Source organism: Poecile atricapillus, chromosome 13 (genome assembly GCF_030490865.1).
Source record: "Poecile atricapillus isolate bPoeAtr1 chromosome 13, bPoeAtr1.hap1, whole genome shotgun sequence".
In the NCBI taxonomy this organism is placed as follows: domain Eukaryota; kingdom Metazoa; phylum Chordata; class Aves; order Passeriformes; family Paridae; genus Poecile; species Poecile atricapillus.
In genome coordinates this window covers 1,354,655-1,376,035 of record NC_081261.1, presented here as the reverse complement: position 1 = coordinate 1,376,035, position 21,381 = coordinate 1,354,655, and the positions used below count along the sequence as shown (strand labels likewise).

General features: G+C 45.9%; 1 protein-coding gene across 4 annotated transcripts in view; it reads right to left on the bottom strand.

The window, feature by feature from the left end:
• Nucleotides 1-21,381, bottom strand: part of PWWP2A (PWWP domain containing 2A) — a 32,128-nt gene that overhangs the window by 3,089 nt on the left and 7,658 nt on the right. Inside the window, exons 2-3 of one of the 4 annotated variants that reach the window (XM_058849210.1) lie at nucleotides 17,004-17,971; nucleotides 4,460-7,088 (exon numbers count right to left, since the gene is read on the bottom strand). In XM_058849210.1, the coding sequence (XP_058705193.1) occupies nucleotides 7,075-7,088; nucleotides 17,004-17,971 (982 nt within the window). In that variant the 3' untranslated portion in view covers nucleotides 4,460-7,074. Of the gene's footprint in view, nucleotides 1-4,459; nucleotides 7,089-15,089; nucleotides 15,191-16,252; nucleotides 17,972-21,381 lie in introns of those variants that run through there. The other 3 variants (XM_058849207.1, XM_058849206.1, XM_058849209.1) reach the window with 3 other exon arrangements.

Below are 21,381 nucleotides of genomic sequence, written 5' to 3'. Positions count from 1 at the left end.
GTTCAGTGGGATTCTCCCAATTGGAAACCATCTGCAGCTGCAGCCTGGAGTCCCCAGAACTGCACATTTCTCCCCCGCTGTTTCTCAAGGAGACAATTTACAAATCCTGCATTCCCTAAATGGATGCAGCAGGATTAGGTTTGCCTTTCCTGGCCCTGCTCCAGGCTCCCAGGACTCCCTGCCCAGTGTCCAAGGGCTCCAGGCAGTGTCCAGGAGGGCGTCAGGCTGACCAGGACTGACCAGGACTGACCCCCCCGGCAGCCACGGAGCCAGGAAGGATCCAGGAGGGAGTTGTGCCCATTCTGGGGAAGCACAGGCTGGTTTTTGTTCCTCTCTGGTGAGTGAGCTGCAGCATCCCCCTCCCTGCAGCCACTCCAGGGATCAGGGATGGCAGGAAGAAGAGGAAATGCTGTTATCTCGTCTGGGCGGTGGCTGCTGGAAGAGCTTCCTAAATGTATTCCTGAGTGGTGCTGGCAAGTGCCCAGCAGGGCCCTGGAGAGGCAGCGGGGCCAGGGCTCTTCTAATTGCATCTGTCCTATTTCCATGAGCTCCTTTGCCTGTGACCCTCCATCGTGGGGCACCTCTCTATCCGAGGGAGGAAGAATTGCAGTATTTGGGAGCTTAGGCTGGGAGCTCAGAGATTTCCTGCCCGTGCCTCCAGCCCTGAGCTGCCCTTGAAGCGACAGCTCCAGCACATTTGTGTCCCTGCTCCCAGCTGGAATGCAGCTGAGGCTGAACCTGCAGCCAGCAGCAGGTTTTGCAAGGCAAGATGGAGCTGATGGCTCCTGACAGCATCCTGCAGTGTTAATGCACAGGGGTGTGAAGTCCAACCCCCCCGTTCTGCTCTCACAGCTCATGGCCAATGCTGCCTTTTTAAAGGCAACCACAGCCAAGTGAGTGACTCACAGGAGCATCATCCACACCCAATACTGTGCATATTCCTGGGGCCTTATCCTCAGCACGGTCCAATATCCATCCCTGACCACTTCCCCTGACAGCTCAGAGCCTTCGGTGTTTGGATGAACCCTCCAGCAGCAACAGCCTCATTTAATATTTAATGACCAAGACAACCACAGTCAGAAATTCCAGCCCCCAAGCTCTCAAGATGCGGAGCTCAGCTGAAAAGTCTGGATTTCAAAATTAGGACTACCCCTCCCGGGCTTGGAACATTTACCCCAAACACAGAACATGGCAAAAACCCCAGCAGGGGTGCCCAGGCTGCCGAGCACCCACGGCTTGTGCTGCAAACCCAGCGAGGAAGGCAAAACAAAGAGCACAGAGACGCTGGAGGGAAAAGCAGGAGCAGAACCATGGAAGCAGGATATGGAATGTGAATAAACCCCACAGCACAACCCAGCAAACAACAGGAGCCTTCTCCTGGCTCCCTGCTCTGCAGAACACGACAGGGAGAACAAATCCCAAATCAAGTGGAGCAAGGACAAGGGAGGAGGACACAGAAGCACGGAGGTGAGGGGCAGATGGTGCCAAGGCCTCGGTTCTGAGCCGGGGGCTCAGCCCTGGTGCTGCTCCCTGTGGGGCAGAGGGATGAGCCCTTCCCAAAGGGATGAGCCCAGGGAGCCCCGGGGGAATCGGGAGCCCCTCAAACCCAGCCTCGGGCAGGGCTCACACAAATGCTCCCAAACAGCTGGGTGAGTGTGAGGGTGAGAGTGAGAGTGAGTGTGAGTGTGAGTGTGAGTGTGAGTGTGAGAGTGAGTGTGTGTGAGTGTGTGTGTGTCTGAGTGTGAGAGTGAGTGTGAGTGTGAGTGTGAGAGTGAGGGTGAGAGTGAGTGTGTGAGTGTGTGTGAGTGTGTGTGTGTGTTTGTGTGTGTGTGAGAGTGTGTGAGTGAGTGTGAGTGTGAGGGTGAGTGTGAGAGTGAGTGAATGTGTGAATGTGAATGTGTGTGTGTATGAATGTGAGTGTGCGTATATGAGTGTGTGAATGTGTGAGTGTGTGTGAATGTGTGTATGAGTGAGTGTGAGTCTGTGTGAGTGTGAACGTGTGTATGAGTGAATGTATGAGTGTGTGAGTGTGAGTGTGAATGTGTGAGAGTGTGTTTATGAGTGAGTGTGAGTGTGAGTGTGAGTGTGTGAATGTGAGTATGAGTGAGTGTGTGAGTGTGAGTGTATGAGTGTGAGTCTGAGTGTGAGTGTGAACGTGTGTATGAGTGAATGTGTGTATGAGTGTGAGTCTGAGTGTGAGTGTGAATGTGTGAGAGTGTGTTTATGAGTGAGTGCGAGTGTGAGTGTGAGTGTTAGTGTGAGTGAGTGTGTGTATGAGTGTGAGTGTGAGTGTGAATGTGTGAGAGTGTGAGTGTTAGTGTGAGTGTGTGTATGAGTGTGAGTGTGAGTGTGTGTGTGAGTGTGTGTGTGTATGAGTGTGAGTGTGTGTATGAGTGTGAGTGTGAATGTGTGAGAGTGTGTTTATGAGTGAGTGTGAGTGTGTGTGTGTATGTGTGTGAGTGTGTGTATGAGTGTGAGTGTGAGAGTGTGTGTGTATGAGTGTGAGTGTGAGTGAGTGTGTGTATGAGTGTGAGTGTGAGTGAGTGTGAGTGAGTGTGAGTGAGTGTGTGTATGAGTGTGAGTGTGTGTATGTGTATGTGTATGAATGTGAGTGTGTGTATGAGTGTGAGTGTGAGTGTGTGTGTATGAGTGTGAGTGAGTGTGAGTGTGTGTATGAGTGTGAGTGTGTGTATGTGTGTGAGTGTGTGTATGAGTGTGTGTGAGTGTGTGTATGAGTGTGAGTGTGAGTGTGTGTATGAGTGTGAGTGTGAATGTGTGAGAATGTGTTTATGAGTGAGTGTGAGTGTGAGTGTGTGTATGAGTGTTAGTGTGAGTGAGTGTGAGTGTTAGTGTGAGTGAGTGTGTGTATGAGTGTGTATGAGTGTGAGTGAGTGTGTGTATGAGTGTGAACGAGTGTGATCCCCCAGCGCCCCTCAGGGCCCCGAGCCCTCAGCCATGGCCGCTCTGTTCCCCACACGCTCGCAGCTCTGAGCCCTCACGGGCACTGCAGGCCCCGCTGCCAGAGCTGCGCTTCTGCCCGCATTAAACGTCGCCCTTTTGATGCTGGGGCAGCAGCAAACGCCATTAGAGGGGCCTCGGGTCACCTTTATCCCTTTCCAGCCACCGGAGTGAGGATTAATCCATGGAGTAATTGCAGAGCTCTGAACTCGGCCCGGCCGAGCTCTCTCGTGGCTCCGCGGCCGCTGCCAGCTCCGTGTCACAAAGGAAAAGCCATTAGCGAGCAATTACATTTCAGCAGGATTTCCCAGCCTAATGAGGATCGCCAATTCAAGAGGAACTGCTGCAAGGCTGAAGGAATAATGAGAGCAAGGGGATGGGAGTTTCTGTAATCCCGACAGAATGAGAAACAACCGTGAAGGAAAAGAAAACCATCTGCTGGAGCTGTGCTCGGGCCACAGCCAGATGTGGGTGTTTGTCACAGAGCTTCCAAAGCATCCCCCAGCAGCACTTCACACTAAATTCCATTTTGGGGAAAAAACTCATTATCACAGGTCACTGCAACAACCCCTTCCCATCAGGGTTAGTACCTTTGGGTGACCCAGCAGCTCCTGGCATCCTCTGTGCCATAAAAACACCCTGTGCCATAAAACCATCAATGCTTCCTGGAAATCACAACTTCCCACAAATCAAGTTTACTCAAGCAGTTTATTTTTTGTTTAGTCCAGGAGCTCAACTCAACTTAGGGAATCTTTCTTTACAGTACCAGAAATGCAAGTAGAGAAAGATCTGTATAAATGCTGCCTTCCATCTGATGGGAAAGCGCAGCTCCAGGGTCTGCCATTCCAGAGAATCATGGAAACACTGAGGTTGAAAAAGAACCTTTCAGATCATCAGGTGCCAGCACCAACCCAACACCAGCAGATATTTTGGAAAAATACTTGCTGGCATGGCCCTCCTCTGAGCTCAGTGGGATGGAGCTTGGAACAGAAATTACCTCTCCAGCACCACCTGATCCCTGCTCCAGGGCAAGGAGACACAGCTCAGGACAAGGCATTTCCTCCCTGGATGGAGAAATTCCCCCACACACTTACCTGTGAGAGCAAGATTTGTCTGAAACTGAGAATTCCATAAAAACCAGCCCAAGGATTGCATGTACCAGGGCAGGAGCCCCTTCCCATGGCATCCCCTCCTCCTCCTGGGACTGTGGCAGAGCCACCAGGGCTTCCTTGGATCCATCTCTACCACACTGTTCTGGCTAATCACAATTTTTCCTACTGCTTTGGGAAGCATCCAGCTGGCTGAGCACGGCTTGGGATCTTTCAGCCACTGGTGAAAGGTGAGGTTAGGTAGAGACTCGTCCACCTGATGGAATTTCAGCAGTGGACTAGCAACTTCAGTTTAATCTTTGTTTAATGCAGAAAAACCACTTCTGACGTAAATCAAAGGCTTTGGGGTCAAGGACTAATAAAGCAAGAAAGTTAAAGACATCAAAACATTATTTCCCTTTAAAAGAGCACTGAAAAAAATCAAGGCTTTATTTGAATAAATGTTACACAACATTCTTTATCATTTTTACTTCTCAGCAAACCTTAAAGGGTGAATCAGATTTTCCTCATTCAAGTCTACAAAATGAAAGAGGCATAGTGACCATTCAATATACAGACAAGAAGGTAGCACGGAGCAAAGCTTAAATATTAAGCAACTAAAGCAAAAAAGTGAAAAGCAATACATTACTGTCACTCTCTCTCATTAGAATATCCCTGACAATTTCATTTCCAAATGAAAATATGGTTTCCAACGCAATGCTGGGAAAAGCAAGGCAGACATGAGCTCCCTTGGATGCTATTTGCTCTATACCCATATTCTCCAGTGCACACCTGCATCCCTTGGGTTAATCCCTCCTGCTTCAGCTGCTGTGCTCAGGGAGGGGAGGGGAGGAGAGCCCTGGGGATCCGGGGGCACAGCCAGGCACTACCGGCTTCCAAAACAACAGCAGGCACTCCTCAATCCCATGTGCAACAACCCTGCCACCACAGCCCCGGGCCTTTTTCCTGAGCAGAAACTGGTTTGTGCCATGTGGTTTGGTGGCTTTTCTGTTTGGTTTCTTTTGGGGGGTGTGAGGGAAAATGTACCTGATGAGGCCAAGCCCCCATCCATCGTCAATGCAAGCGGAGGTGAAAGGCTGGCACGGACCCGGCACCAAGTCACCCCTTTCCTCATTCACATGTCTCAGTCTTTCAGTTCTAATCACATCCCAGGCCTTGAGCAGGACCAGACTGCTGGGCCTCTTCCACTGGTGAAAAGGAAAAGCACTGTAGAACAAATATTCATCCAAATTTTAAAAAAAGTTTGTACTTCATGATGAAATCGTTATGGCAAACGGTACAATTTGAATGCACTGCACAGCATTGTACAGCCTGTTTTGAAAAAGTAGGTAGTGAATATTCAATTTCTGCACTTATAAATAAAGAATTTAGCTCTGAAAAGCAGACACTGAACCAGCACAAAGCACGAGCTGCCACACACTCAGTGTGTGAATCCCTGATGGGTCTGGCTGGGGTTTGGGGGCCTGTCCCAGCCTGTCACTTCCCCCTCTCCGATTGTTTAACAAGTATAAACCTGTTGCCAATGACAGAGTTGTCCTAACTTCAAATTTTATGTGGTTCATTCAGGCTCCAGACACGAAGAAAATGTCTTTGTGCTGACCCAGAGGCCCCTTGGAAAAGTCCCTCTGGTTTTAAACGATCCAGACAAAGACATTCTATTTTCTCCAATTGAATCAGGATATCAGTAAGGAGGAAAAGAGTTTCCTACAAGTCCTTTCATCTCTATAGACACAGAAATTTGACTTTTAGTAGATTATGTGCACATTTTCATCTCTTCAAAACAAATATTTTATTTTCCCGGGTTACACAATGAATCCCCTGCTAAGGACTTTAAAGAAATGGTTCTGCCGAGACAGTGTGCACACAATGGAAATAATTAGTGACAAATAAATTAATATTTAATAACTCAAGATTTCAGCAGCGTGTCCAGCATTCCCAAGCTCCACTGAAGTCAGTCTTACCCAAGACCTTTGTGGGAGGGGAATAAAATGGATAAAACCCAGTGGGTTTTTTGTTTTTTTTTTTTTGATTTACAGCTTTTCAAAGAAGTCAACGCAACTCAGATCAACAACCATCAGAAACTCTAATAAAACCTTTGCTCTCTACTAGTTACCTATCTGAAAAATATTTATGTCAAAAGGAAAAAATAAGCCATGATTTGAAATAGAAATGCCATCCCATTGAATCACTCTCCATTCATGATTCCCATCCTGTTCTAAGATTATAAGCAAAACGCTGCTCTCTGCCTTGTAGCCCCTCTCAAGGTTATTTCACAACTCTCAATTCCCTAAGTGTTACAATAGCATAAATAAAATGCAACCATATTCACACAGAAGGAGCTTTCCCATAAAACAGAGATCCATGGAGTTTGTGGTCACTGTCCTTTCCATCACCTCTATGGGAAATGTTGGTCTCAATAGCAGGACTGTTCATATTTCACAATACAACTGGGTTTGGACATGCTTTGATCACAGATCACAGCTCTGCTAACACCTGCACTAAATACTAACTAAGCCTCAGAGAATGGAAAATTGCAATGCTAAAGTCAAGAATTAAAAAGAAAAGTTCAAAAGTTACAGTCAACTTCCCAGGCAAATTGGCTCCGTCACTGGCACCTCTCAAAACATACAAACGTGACTGTCACATTACAAAAACCCCAGTTATCTGCAGTGAGTCTTCATCCTAATAATTCAAGTGGTTCCTTGCATGTAAGTGTCATAGAGTCTTTCGTAATTTCATGCGTCATTTATTGCAAAAAAGTTTTATAAAATATTTCCTAACATCTTTTGAAATTTTAAGGAAAATGTACATTAGGTACAGGTGCCCTAATGGTGCAAGGGGGAGCTTTAACATCTTTTACCCCCTTTCCCCTTCAAAAAAAAATGTTTACTACTCGGTGAAGATTTCAGAGGAAAAATAGGACAAGTCAGTCTCAGATTTCTCTCAGTCCTGATGAGCTGGTGCTCTTCGTGGCAGTGTAGTGAGGTTCCATAAAAACAGCGGGTCATTAGTGTCTCTGAGCTGAAAAGGGGAGAGAAAGGGAACATGGTTAAATGTCTTCCAGTACATATTGCAGAAGTAGGTAAAGCAAAAGCTGAGGTGGCCAGAAAAGTTACTGGCTCACCTGCTTTGTGCATCGTGTGCAGAAGACAAAAAATAGATTGACATTATCACAAGACAGACACAAGTGAGCAAACTCCTCCGGGGGCTGGGGTTTGAGGAGGAGCCACCGAACCAATCTGTTACATCTCACCCCATTTCAGCATCCAGAGAGAATTCCAAATGTAAAGACATTTAAAGACAGCTCAGGAAGCAGGGAGATTAATTCACAAAATCTATACATTGATGGCAGTTCCCAGCACAAAGCTAAAGCTGACCCTGCGGTGCCCTTCCACACACGAGAGCCGAGTGCCTGAGGGAGCACTGAGCTATAAACCTGCTAATGGTGCTGCTTTCCCATGGCTGCCTGTGTTTCCTCATTTACTCCAGAGAACGGGAATAAATTGTGCTAAAGCAGACAGGAACAGCCTCAGTGCTGAGCCCTGCATGAACCATCACCAGTCAAGCACCAGCTCTTACTGGGAGGAGGGGAGGCCCTGGCACAGGGTGCCCAGAGAAGCTGGCCAGGGTTTGGAGCAGCCTGGGACAGTGCAAGGTGTCCCTGTCATGGCAGGGGTGGCACTGGATGAGCTTAAAGGTCCCTCCCAGCCCAAACCAGTCTGGGATTCTGGGATTCCAGGATTCCATGGAGATTGTGCTCCTCAGATGGAACCACTGAAACCCTGACCGCCCGTGTCCCTCAGTGTCTGACTGCATCGTCTGTCAGCCATTCCATGGGGTCACCACTCCATGTGGGGTCTGTGGTGTGTGGGACAGTGACACTCAGCCTGGCTGAGGACACGGCTCTCCCGGCTCTCCAGGGAGCTCACAGCCTGGACTCTGCCTTGAAGCAGCTCCATTCAACTGCTGGAGGCAGAATCCCACAGAATCCCAGGATCACACAGATCCCAGACTGGGAAAGCCCTCCCAGCCCATCGAGTCCAGGCTGTGCCCCATCCCCACCTTGTCCCCAGCCCAGAGCTCTGAGTGCCACCTCCAGGGATGGGATCCAACCCTCCCTGGGCACTTCCAGTGCCTGAGCTCCCTTTCCATGGGGAAATTCCTGCTGCTGTCCACCCTGAGCCTCCCCTGGCCCAGCCTGAGGCCGTTCCCTCTCCTCCTGTCCCTGTTCCCTGGGAGCAGAGCCCGACCCCCCCGGCTGTCCCCTCCTGCCAGGGACTTGTGCAGAGCCACAAGGGCCCCCTGAGCTCCTTTTCTCCAGGCTGAGCCCCTTCCCAGCTCCCTCAGGAATTCTCCAGCCCCTTCCCAGCTCCCTCAGCTGCTCCAGCCCCTTTCCAACTCCCTCAGGAATTCTCCAGCCCCTTCCCAGCTCCCTCAGGAATTCTCCAGCCCCTTCCCAATGGAGCCCTGCCAAGGACAGCCCCAGAACAAGGCACAGATGTGTCAGGACAGGCACTGACACAGCTCAGGCCTCTCCTGCCTGTCCCACTGAACTCGGCTCACGTGGCCTTTTCCTGGCAGCCAGCACTGCCATGGGGATTCTGATTTTTCCCTGGGAACATTTTCTCAATCCCTTTATTCACTGCTGTCCAAAGAGAAGCGCTGCCTTTGAAAGGCTTTTATCTCCAAAGGAAAAGCAGAAGGACACCAGGCAGCCATGGAGGGGGAGAAAAGGCACCCCAGAAGGACAAGGGAAGCAAAAATAGCAGCACATCCCATCAGGGATCAAACCTCAAGGCCAGGAGCCCAAATTTAAATAGTTACAGTAACATTTATGCACCTTCCTGGGGGATAATGCTGTGTCTGTGTAAAACTATGGAACAAAAGGCACAAAACTCCTATTTTCCTCCTACAGATTCCATTTGTAGCCAGTGGAGAAGAGGGAAACCAGGCTGCTCTTCCAGATGATGAACTACTAAAAACAAGAACTGTTTCCTTCTTTCACAGCCTCCAGCAGCAGGACCTCAGCCACCAGGAAAACAGAGCAGCAACACATTCTTTGTTTTATGTGCCTAATTCGCTGAAATATATGTCACAGTATCAAGAATTCCTAAAACATGGTCCAACCCAGTTTTTTCCATATAAATGTATCAGAAGAGATTATTCCTAAATCCCTCAACACCTGAAATACCTCAAGGAAAGACTTTTTTTTTTTTTTTAATTAACTAAACTTCTAACTAAACTGACTGCAATTATTTTAAAAATAATTTTTGTAGGTTTAGTTCCTTTTCACCACAGCTTCTAAGTACACCACATGCTTTAAAATCCTGAAGCACTGCACAGGTGCAATTAAACCCCAACATTTCCTAAAGCCAAACAAAAATTCTACACATTACTAAATAAAAAGTGATGCTAAATTAGCATTTAAGCAAATATTTGCTTGGAATTGTACCTGCTTATTTTACTGACAAACCAAGATCCCATTTCCCTCTTTGTGCACCTGTTAAAGGATGGCAAGGACAATTCTGCCACCTGAATTTGCTGTGATTCTATTACAGAACCTCAGTGCTGGGAACAAGCTCTTGCCTCTCAAAGCAGAGATTCCCATGCCTGGCATGTAGAATATTCCTTATTCATATTGCATATTTGACATCCAAAACATCTGTAAACAAACATGAAAACTGACCTAGATCTGTTTTTTTCCTAAAGAACAACCAGATTTCGAGTTGCTGTTGCACAAATGGCATCAGCCAAGCAGGAGGCTGCACAAAGGGGCAGCGCAGGTTCAAATCAAACCTGGATTACTCCAAGTGAGATTCCTGCAGGATGTGACCAGGACACAGAGGGCAGAATCCTCCCTGATAGACATATTCTCACAAATATTCTGTTTTTCCAAAATCAGCCTTGCTAATGACAAAGTGACAGGACAGAGCCATCAGCTGTCCCCTCCCAGCCCTGGCTGCACTGAGCCCAGCCTGATCCATTGCTGTCCAAGCCCTGCCACTACACAAACAGCACCCAGGGTTTCACTATCACAAACACAATCTCCCAGTGCTTGATTTCTGTCCCTGCCTCAGTTTGAATATCATTTCCTGTCCCAGCTGAATTCCACAGAGCTGTGCTTCCCCTGTGCCCCATCCCACAGGGATTCACACACCTGGAATATCCTCAGTTCCCACAGTCCTCCCTTCCTCCTCTGCACTGAGGGATGGAATCGCTGCCACAGAAATGGAATTACAGCTGTTCAAAACCTGCCTGGCCCTCATTTGGGAAGCAACTTGTCAAACACAGCCCAAATAAACCCCACAGATCCATTTCTTCTCACACTGAAGGAGCAAAGGAGGATTCAAACTTGCTCCAGGGGATCCTGAGTTGTTCCCTGAGCCAATTCCTACCTGCAGCCTGCTAAATTCTCCCCTCAGGCCATGGGCTGGCAGGAAGAGATCAAAGACACCACATCCCATGGCACAAGCACAGGGAGTCACCTTCTCCAGGTTATTCCATCTTTTTTTTTCCCCTCTCACTCCCATGTGTCTCCCTCTGGGATGTGCAAGGCAGCTCCTGAAAGCTCCTGAAAGCTCTGCTCCCTCTCCAGCTCCTGCTGCTCCCTCCTGCCAGGAACACAAATTGTTTTTTGGAGCTGTGGATCTGAGTTCTCCTCACTGGCTGGTGCTCCAGGGAATTTCCCAAACTTCCCCATCTGGGAGCAACAGCAGAGCTGTGCAGGAAAAAAGCAGGATGGAAAACCAGTCACCAACAGCCCAGCACCACAACCCTGCCTGGGAGCTGCTGCTCTGCCTTGTGCTCACACAAGGACACCTGTGCCATTGTTAAATTTAAGGAGAAAAAAATCATAATTTAAATGACTCTGGATTGTATCCATGCCCCAGGTAAATACAGAAAATTGAAATGTATGAGTAAATCAGAGGGAATCATAAGCTGCTATTAGGATCCAACAATTAAACCCCAGTAATTAGAGGAATTTCTGACCTGGGAGGAATTGCTGCTGGTTGGTAAAACCCATCCAAATGACCACAAACAGTTCTTACCACGGAGGTCAGAGATAATGGGGTCAGACCAGACCAGGTGCCAGGATAAAAATGCCAGGAGGGTGAGGAGAGAAGGGAAAATCCAGCGTACAAGGGATGAAATGTACCCGAACAGCCACTCTATGAACACACTGTTTAAACTAAAATCCAAAGGTGGCACAGAGAGCAGCAGCTGGGGGGGTTAAACATTGCCTGGGATTTGCCACCCTCCCTGCAAGGACAGGGATCACAACACAGGTTCTTTCCAGCAGGGATTAAGGATCATTTGATGCTGGATATTCCCATCCCCATCTCTCAAAGCTGATCTAATGGATCCTCAGTCAGCTGGCAGCTACATGAGTTTTCAGTGTTAAATGTGGGTGACCCCTCATCACTCCATGATCAGAAGTTTTGTTAGTTATGGGAAAATTCCCTTTTTAAACAGTGCTAGTCATTTTCCCCAATGGATTATGCCACCACACACTGCCATCCATCCCTTAGGCTCGCTGCACTTCCCTCCCAGCTCAGTCTTTAGATCAGTGAGGGACCCCCTGCACTGCCTGAATTTGCTGTTCCTGCAGGAATTCGTGGCAACACAACCACAGAGCAAAAGATGGACTGAAATAGCCTTTCCCTGATTGTCAGTTTGCTCCTTCCACAGCTCCTCAGCCAAGAAAGCTGCTCTGTTTTCTCACTGGACTTCACAGAACAGGCAGAAGCACAGATGATGATGCTAAGAATGAGCTACTGACATTTATTTTCCAAAATTCACGTTCCTATTCTACTCTGACAATTTTAGCAGACATGAAAGAAAATCATTATCAGGACTTAAGAGAGTTAAATAGAACCAGACCTAAGGGCCAGCAAAGCAAAAAGCAACTCCTACCCTCACTTGTGCTACTCTGAAGCCTAATCACAGTTAGAAACTAGGTTTAAAAAACACAAAGGTATTTTACACCATGCTGAAAAAAAAAAAAAAAAGTCTTTTCAGCCTTGCACAGACCTAAATCACCCCACAAACTCCACCCCAGGGTAGTTCTGTAGGTTCCAAACTAAACACAGCAGTGACTGAAAGAGAAACCAAATCGTCAGAGATGATTATGTCACTGAAGTGTTGACACAAAGTTCCAACCCTAATTAGAACAGTAACAAATATCAGTGCAATTTCCTGCATGACTCCACTCCAGACACACACAAGCACTTCCCCTTTTCTCCTGAAGCCTCACACCTTCAAACCCCTCTGGGGAAAGAGGTTTTGGGGTAACTGCTCTCTGTCCCAAGGCTGAAGATCTTCAGAGGAACAGAACACCTGCACTAGAAACTCATCGTGCCCCATCCTGCCCTAAACACTCGACAAGCACACCGAGGCATTTCAGGAACTAAACAAGGATCATTTGCAATTTATCCCACTGAACTCATGGAAAAGGAACATTCCCCTCTGCGCTGCTGTTTGCCTTCTGCAGAGTCACAGGAGGGTTTAGGTTGGGAAAGACCTCCAAGATCACCAAGTCCATTCTGAGCCTGATGCCCACCAGAGCCCTGAGTGCCACCTCCAGGAATTCCCTGGGCACCTCCAGGGATGGGGATCCAAAGCTCCCTGGGCAGTGCCAATGCCCAGCCACCCTTTCCATGGGGAAATTCCTCCTGACAGCCCAGCTGATGTCCCTGAGGCCGTTTGTGCCTGATCCCAGCTGCTCCTGGTGGCAGCAATGGATAAATCATGGATAAACCATGGATAAACCATGGATAAATCATGGATAAACCATGGATAAACCATGGATAAATCATAGATAAATCATGGATAAATCATGGATAAATCATGGATAAATCATGGATAAAGCATGGATAAACCATGGATAAACCATGGATAAATCATGGATAAATCATGGATAAATCATGGATAAACCATGGATAAACCATGGATAAATCATGGATAAATCATGGATAAATCATGGATAAACCATGGATAAATCATGGATAAATCATGGATAAACCATGGATAAATCATGGGTAAACCATGGATAAATCATAGATAAATCATGGATAAATCATGGATAAACCATGGATAAATCATGGATAAATCATGGATAAATCATGGGTAAACCATGGATAAATCATGGATAAACCATGGATAAACCATGGATAAATCATGGATAAATCATGGATAAATCATGGATAAATCATGGATAAATCATGGATAAATCATGGATAAATCATGGGAAGTGCCACTGCCTCAGAGCTGTGGCACTGCTGGGGACCACAGGCACATCAAAGTGGGGTTTTAGGGTTCAGCTAAACCAGACCCAAGCCTTGTCCAGCCTTCAAGGCTCTTCTCATCCAGGCTCTCCCTCATCCCATCCCATCCCCTGGAAACTGCTGCATCCACAGGAGCACCTCCCTTGGAGTTAAAGGAAAAATCAAAAAATCAAAATTAAAGGGAGGAATATGAAGAGATTTTCAACTTACTGTAATACAGGATTGTAAAAAAATTAATTTAACAAAATGAATTTCTTGTTTTGAGCCCTGCTCAGTCTGCAGAGATACAGCACATCCACTATGAAACTGAGGAAAGACTTAAAACTCATCAGCTACAAATCAAAAGTGACTTTAAATGCCTTCCATAAACAGTTCTTTTGAACATAAAACCACCTAAATAAAGCCCTCCCATACCTGCTGCTCCCCCAGTGAACACCTGAGCAAGCTCTGCCTATGTAAGCTGCAGTGCTATTTTAATTTTATATAAATTATGAGAACAAAGCTTCCAGGTCTTCTAAAGAAAAAATAACAATGTCAATATTGATTTTGCCACTACTTGGCTTAGAACAACTAACTTAAAACCAGTTCACTTGAGCTTCTAAACCTCAAGGAAGTGGTGTAGACATCTGACCCACCTCACATGGGTTCCTGACTCCAAAAAGCAGTTTGCTTTAATAACAAAATACAGCTTATTTACTTAAAGAAATTGTTTCTGTTTGCAGGAGAGAAAACAGAGAAGTGAAACTGATTTTTTTTTCCCAAATTTTTTTTTTTTTTAACAAAATTTATTGTGTGTTTATCACATTCAAAAAGCATTGACCACTGGGGCTTTTTGGGAACTGTTAGAATGCAAAGGTAAAGCTGCTATATTTGGAAGCTTAATTAGCAATTAATGACTGCCAGCTTGAGGAAAATTTGAACAGCCATGGGGTTGACACTTTAGATTTCCAATAGTTATGTGGGCACGACTGAATAATTAAAAAAGGTAAAAAGAAACTGAATGCCTTGGCAAGACCAGACAGTATCATGAACATAAGAAATTAAATCTTAAAATAAAAATATTTTTAGGGTTCGATGATTAAATCTTTGCCCCCGTTTTCATGTCTGTTTAATTTCAGTCTGAGCTTAAATTTTTACATCTGTCACGACTGCCTACGTGGGCAATTCTGGAAAAACCAGGATGAAAACTGCTTTGGGATGAGCACCAGGAGACTCTTCACAAGGCACTGCAAGGCTGAAGCAGGAATGGGTTGGAGGACACAGGAATTCACATGGTCAGGTAAGGACCACAACTCACAGCAAAAAAAATAAAAATAAAAGTCAAGTGCATTGCATGAAAATGCCCCAATAGTGAGCAAAAACCATGCAAGAACAGCTGGAATGGCAGTGGAGAGCAGCTCTGGCTGGCTCAGATGGAAACAAAACATTCCCCACTGTACAAGTGACACTATCCACAGCCCCTGCTCAAACATAGGGACCAAAAGCTAATTTAGGGAGAAACTGAATCAACTTTGCAGAAAGCCCTCTACAGAGCTGGTTCTGACACAAAAGGGACTGAGAATTCAGAATCTCCAAATTAAGACTGAAGTATACCAATGGTATTTACATCGAGCACTTCATCTTTAAGAATGCATGGAAAAGGACAATTTACTTTTTAAGGGTGTCCTCTAAATCCGGCATACAGATAAAATACTCTGACATCCTGGATTTGTTTCAAAGCTTTTTGAGAAACACACACAAATAATTCAGATTTAGTCAATTTTATTTACAGTTTGTTTTTTTACATTTCAGAGCATTACACAATTACATATCTCATTTTTCTGACCTGCAAACAGATACCTTAAACGGAAATATTTAAAAAAAAAAAAGAAAAAAGGAAAAAAAAAAAAAAAAAGAAAAAAAAAAGTTAGATACATCCAAAATGCAACAATTACACATCTGACAATTCACAAAGTGTAATTTACTAGGACGTATCCTAAGAATTTAGGAACAACCAGTCAGGAGAAAATCTGACCAATTTCAGCAATTAATTATTTACACATTCAAAACAAAGCCTCTCTTAAGCTAAACCTCCAGGCAAACGGCCTGAAAGATTTCTTCAGGAAGAAAGACCAGAATGATTCACACCTATGCAGCATTAACAGCCCTTGATCCCAAACACTGAGGCCTCCTCAGCTTTGTCTTAGAGCTACAGGCATCCCTCGACTTCTCCAACCCTGAAGTGATTTAGTTGTGCCCCCATGTGCATAGAAAGGTTGAGTGTTTAAGTGGTCACTACGATAAAACCCCATTTAATCTGGTCTTTAAGTCACTAAAATTCTTCTTCCTTACGACTCGGAGCACGTCTCCAATGCCATTTAAACCGGCCCACTCGGAGAATGGAACCCACCGGGCCTGGCCAGACTAAATCCATTAGAGACTGGTTAAAAATAATCTTTAAAGACCATTTAGACAAGGCTTACATTTCTACACTTCCCTGATGGGCCACCTAATAAAACAAAAAAGTCACAGCTACTACTTTCATCCCTCGTGTCAACCCTTGGCCACACAGAACTAGTTATATACTGGGTAGAAACTACTAAAAAATTCCCTGCAAATCAGCTGCCTTCCAGCTGAAGCTATGGCTCCTATGCATCGGGTGGTTTGGTTTGTTTTTTTTCTTTTTTCTTTCTCTTTAAAAAAATTTCTCACTTGAAAAATACCTCAGTCCTCACTTTCAGGCTAATTTTGATTGCATGTTCAATTGGTTTTAACCGTCACGACCCGCCACGCACGGCACGAGTCTCGTGTAAAAAGAGCAGTCAACCGAGTGCAACTTCTGACTTTGCCACGTCCTTCCTGGCAGTTCTTTCTCTCTAACCTGGCTACGGATTTGGTGGAGCCTCCAGGTTTCTTGCCTACCTTACTCTCCACGTTCACGTCTCAAACTGCGTCAGCAGGGCCCGCACCTCGGGCGTGAGCTGCTTGGCAGCCTTGGCTGCCTCAGTGACGGCCTTGCGGTACAGACCCTTTCTCTTCTTATTAAAGCGCAACTGGAAGCTTTCTAAAAAGGGGGAGAGCTGTGCAAGAGCAAGGAAAGACGTGGTGGTGGAGCCAAACCATGAGATACGAGCCTCCTGGCGCACCAGCAGCCCGGTATCCTTGCGGCTCACAGTTATGGTAAGGATACGGGCCGGCCACCAAGGGAAGCCATAAATCTTGGCCCAAACAATGTCCCCTACACATACGGTCCTGCCATCTGGTGTGACACATTTAGAGACGTTTTTGGAAAAGACTTCTGTTTTCAAGGAATTACTGAGCTTTTTCTCTTCCTTCGAAGAGGAGGAGGAGGAGGAAGAGGAGGAGGAGGAGGAGGAGGAAGGTGCATGCATGCTGCCTGGAGGAAAATCAAAGCTTTCAGTAGAGCTACACTCAGAGTTGGTGGATTTCAAATCATCTGTGCTATCACTACTACAAACTGATGCACTGGAAGAGTCAGATTTCTTTTGATTAAGGGTCATGTAAACCGTTATATTGCTTTTGCTGCCTCTCTTGCCCAGTGTCTGCTGTTCATCCTGATCAACAGTTACATGCACTTCACTCGTGTCCTGAACCTCACTGCTGGCCTCTTCGGGGCCTTCTGAGGGGCTCTGGGTTTCTGAAGGGGCCTCACCTGCTGAGCGGGTGGAGGAGCAGCGAGACTGGGGCTTAGTTGCCATCTTGCCACTCCGTATTTTCTCAAGTCCTGTCTTGAGGGAAGAGTCATTCTCTTCGTTGCGATACCGCTGGGGCTTTAGGCGCAATCGGGGCGGGAGGGACCCTGAGCTGGTGTTCTGAAGACGCCGCGTGAAGTGGACCTTTGAATGTGCATTTTTGGAAGAGGAGGTTGCACTCTGCTTCTTTTGTGCCTTTTCTTTGGCCATTTTCAAGACTTCCCGAGCTTTTGCATGATCCATGTTTTTGCTCTGGAGAACTTTTTTTGTGTTTAACTGCGCTTTTGAAGTATTTGCTTGTGCGGAAACTTTAACTACTCTGCTTCTGCTGTGGGCAATATTTGAAACCTTGACCACAGCGTTCCTTTTCTGGCTTTCGTTTTGGCTTTTTCCATCCACCTTATGGTCAGTCTTAAGTTTTTTATTCACAGTAGTCACGCTCTCGTTTCTTCTCTTTTTACTATCCTCGTATTTGGAAGAGTCACTTGCATTGCCACCTTTCTTGATCTCCTTTTTCTCTGCCACCACGCTGTTCTTGCACTTGTCACACAGGACCTGCCGGGGCCGTAGTTTGATGGCGTTCATGATCGAAGTGGGTTCCTCCCTGTACATTTTCCGCTTGGGCCGCTTGATTTTCCGGGGTGGAGGCTGAGGTATTGACTGGTTATAGGTGTCCCTGATAAACAAAGGAGGAGGGTACGGTGCTCCCTCGTGAAAGAGAGGAGGTGGTTTAGAAGTCCAAAGGCTTTTAGCTATGCTGGGCTCTGATGGCTGCGTGAGGGAGGAGTCATCAGGGACTGCAGCATCGGCCTCGCACTTCACCTGCGCCTCCTCTTGGAATGCTTTGCTTTGGAGCTGCATGGCTTCGGGTTTGTCCTTGTACTCCCTTTTAGGAAATATGGTCACAGGGATTCCATGGGGGCCAAACCTTAAAGAGAGAGGAAAAAAGAAAAAAAAAAAATCAGTGTTTTGAGGGAATTCTTGCAGTGCTTATCACAAAGCATTTGAAAATGTGTCTGCATTAGGTAGCTGGCATTTGAAAACCATGAGACCCAGGGAAATTCAAGCTTCATGTCCAGCCTTATGGGAAGCTTTGAAAATGCAAGACACCAAAATGAAGTCAGTAGAAAACAAAAAACACACAACTTCACTCATTATCTGTTTCCCTCATATCAACAAGATGCCCTGAAAATGTAACAAAAACATCCCCGAGACAGCAGCAAAAGAATTGATTTCTGCTTCTAGAAAATGCTTACAGACATCCAAACTTACCCCAACAACTCCCAACCTACCCAAGCTCATTTTCCACACTAAGTCAACTTCATGCAAAGACATCTTCAGGAACTTTTCTTCCATTCTTAGCACAGCAGAAAAGGATGAATGGTCCAGATTTAACAGAGACAAATCTGGGCTGCCTAAATCCTTGCAGTGAACAGGGAACGCCACCACCCTCATCCACAAAAGCTCAGCACCTGATGCTTTATAGCCCAAAAGTCCCCAGCCCAGCCTGAATTTCTCCCAGTAAAACTTCCCTTATTTCAACTCAGTACAAACTATTCCTCACTGTCCCAGGAGCAAACAGGATTTTCAACCTTTCACTCCTTTTCTCCAGAATGGAATTGCTCTAGATCAGGGAAGGGACAGGCCCCCAAGATCTGTCCTCAGGTTTGTGCTGCACTGTGGCCTCTCAACAGCAACATCCCCTCAGCTGATTAAACTGAAGTTTTTGGTTTTTTTCTTTCTATAAGTGCCTATATGTTGCCTTTATTTACTCAAAATTGGATTTGAAAAAAAAGCCATCACATGATAGAAGGTTCTTTACAGTGTCCCCAACAAAAGCCATCACTTGTTTGTCCTTTTGCTTATCACAAGCCTCTTTCTACATCTGAAGTTGTAACTGAAGCAAACAACCCACCCAAGATTAAATTATCCAGCCAGTTTGCATTTCAGCAGCTCGTACAGACATTTTTCCAGCCTATGGTCTGGCATTAAACCACAAGGGACTCGCTCATAACTAAGTTTTACATTCCCTAAAGTCCCACAAGTCCATCAAGGGTAAAGAAGTTGCTTTTCCACAAATACTTTTCCCTCCACAAAGGATTGTAAGCAAGTTACTCAGTTCCAAGTAGGGTTTTAAAAGAAACTATCAGCTGACAGTAATTAAATTAGCAATATTTTCAGTGTTATTTGCATCAAGACCTTCAGCTTCTAAACGAAAATAAGACTGAGATCCCATCATTCACCACCTGATAAAGATTAGAGGTTTTGGTAAAAAGCTAAGCTATGGTAAAAGCTGAAAACAAGACAGGGCAAGATCTCTGCTGTGCAAATTCCAACCCCAAAGAGCACAGGAGAGGGATATCAAACCCCACACAGACAAACATCCCTTAGGAGCACTCCCAGTGCCTCGGGAAGAGCCTTTCCAGACCCCACAGGCCATTCCCAGAGCCAAGCCCATCTCCCAGAGGGCATTTACATGACTCTGTGTCAGGAAATTGAGCATAATTAGCTGTCCCTAGGAAGAGGTGCATGAAGAGGACTGCAAGGGGTTCCAGAAGGATCCCATTCAAGTATTTCATCTCTTTTCCCAGGTTTTCATTCCTTTCCCTCCAAGGCACAAAGGAGCTGATGGAAAGCTCAGCACATGCCTGATACCAGGAAATCAAAGATTCATTCTGCACCTTCCCCTCTCCTCTCCTTCAAGCACAAAACACAGGCCAGAACTGATGAACAGGAAGCCACAAAGGGCAATTTTTATCCAAGACACAAAACAAATCCAGAGTGCAGCTCTCCTCACAAAAAGGTACTGCTTAAAAAATAAACCAGACTCTCCCACCCCTGTGCACCTACAAATTCATGAACTGGGGAAGTAAAGAACATTCATGGATATTGTGCCAGTTATGTACAGCACTACCCCTGTAAATGATGTGTTAATACAAACATACAATTAGTCAGGATAATCTACCTGCAGGACAAAATACAACTGGTAAGCCAAAAGACTGATCATTATTTCCAACAGCTCAGTGTATTGTGTCTTCTCTTGGCCTCACCCAACAGCAGACTGGATCTATAAACAGTTTTTGATTATCTCTGTTTCCTCCCTGGCTAATCAAGTTCTCCAGCAACTGGAGAATGAAAACAAAGAAGATAAAACAAAACTTGCAAATGAAGCAGTAAAGGTTACAGGAAAGAATAAAGACAAATAATAAGGTAAGAATAAGGGGATTTATTTTTCCTAAGAGAAGCAGCAGAATGAAGATGTGAGCTTAAACCTCTTCAGGACAAGGCATGACACAGCATCTAATTAGTCCTGCAGCAAGCACAAGTGTTTATTGCATGTACCAGAATTTCAAGCCCCGTTTTCAAACACCCAGTTGGTGGACCTTGAAGATAAATACTCCTCAAACAGCCACAGTAATTCTTGTCACACCAACTGCAAGGCTGAAGTAGTTAGCTGTGTCAGTAGCCAGAAAAGCTGAAAAAGCTTTTGGTTCATCTGCCACAGAGATGAAGGAAGACTAAAGGGCATCTAGAGAAAACAAAATTTAAAAACTCCCAAGACACACAGCTCAGTTGTATCATGACATTTACTGATCCCCCAGTCAGTCACTGGGGTGGGAATGGAAGAGAAACCATTCCAGTTACCCCACAGTGACACTCCCAACACGCTCCTCTCAGCACACACTGCATGGTCAAGTTCTACAAGGAATTGCCTTGTCTTTATCCCAACAAAATCATTTTTTTAAAACACACTGATCCCAAATATCACCTCACCCCACAAGATTTCAAGAATAGGCTTTTCTGGATGAAAGTAAAGATATACTGCAATTACTGTTTGCTTAAAATAAAAATTCCCTGGTGCCCAAGTTCCAGCTGCTCCCTGCCCAGCCCACTCCTGACTCGTGTAACACCTCTGCCTCAGACCCTCACACTCCAAGGAATGGCGAGATTCACTGACAGGGGATCTAAAAGTGAAGTGTTAGAAAAGCCAGACTCAGGAATAGGTATTTCACCCTCAATCCAAGGAGTGCTGGGAAGCAGTGCCCTGCTGCTTCCTACCTATGGAAATCACAGCCAGTTTTCCATGGTGCCAGTTCCTCTCCTGCAAAGGTGTCCCAGCTCTCATTTGCCTTGAAAATGCACCTCGAAGAGAGGATGGGTGTGATGTTGTACAAAACTCATTTCTCAGAGGTTTTTAGAGTAACCAGAGCAATCAGCAGCATCTGATTGCACTTCTGCTGTAGATGCCACTGCAAAGAACATTTTCACTGGAGACAGAAATGACAGGAAAGCAGGACCTACAGTGCACTAAGAGCCTGATCAATTCTGGCAGTGCAG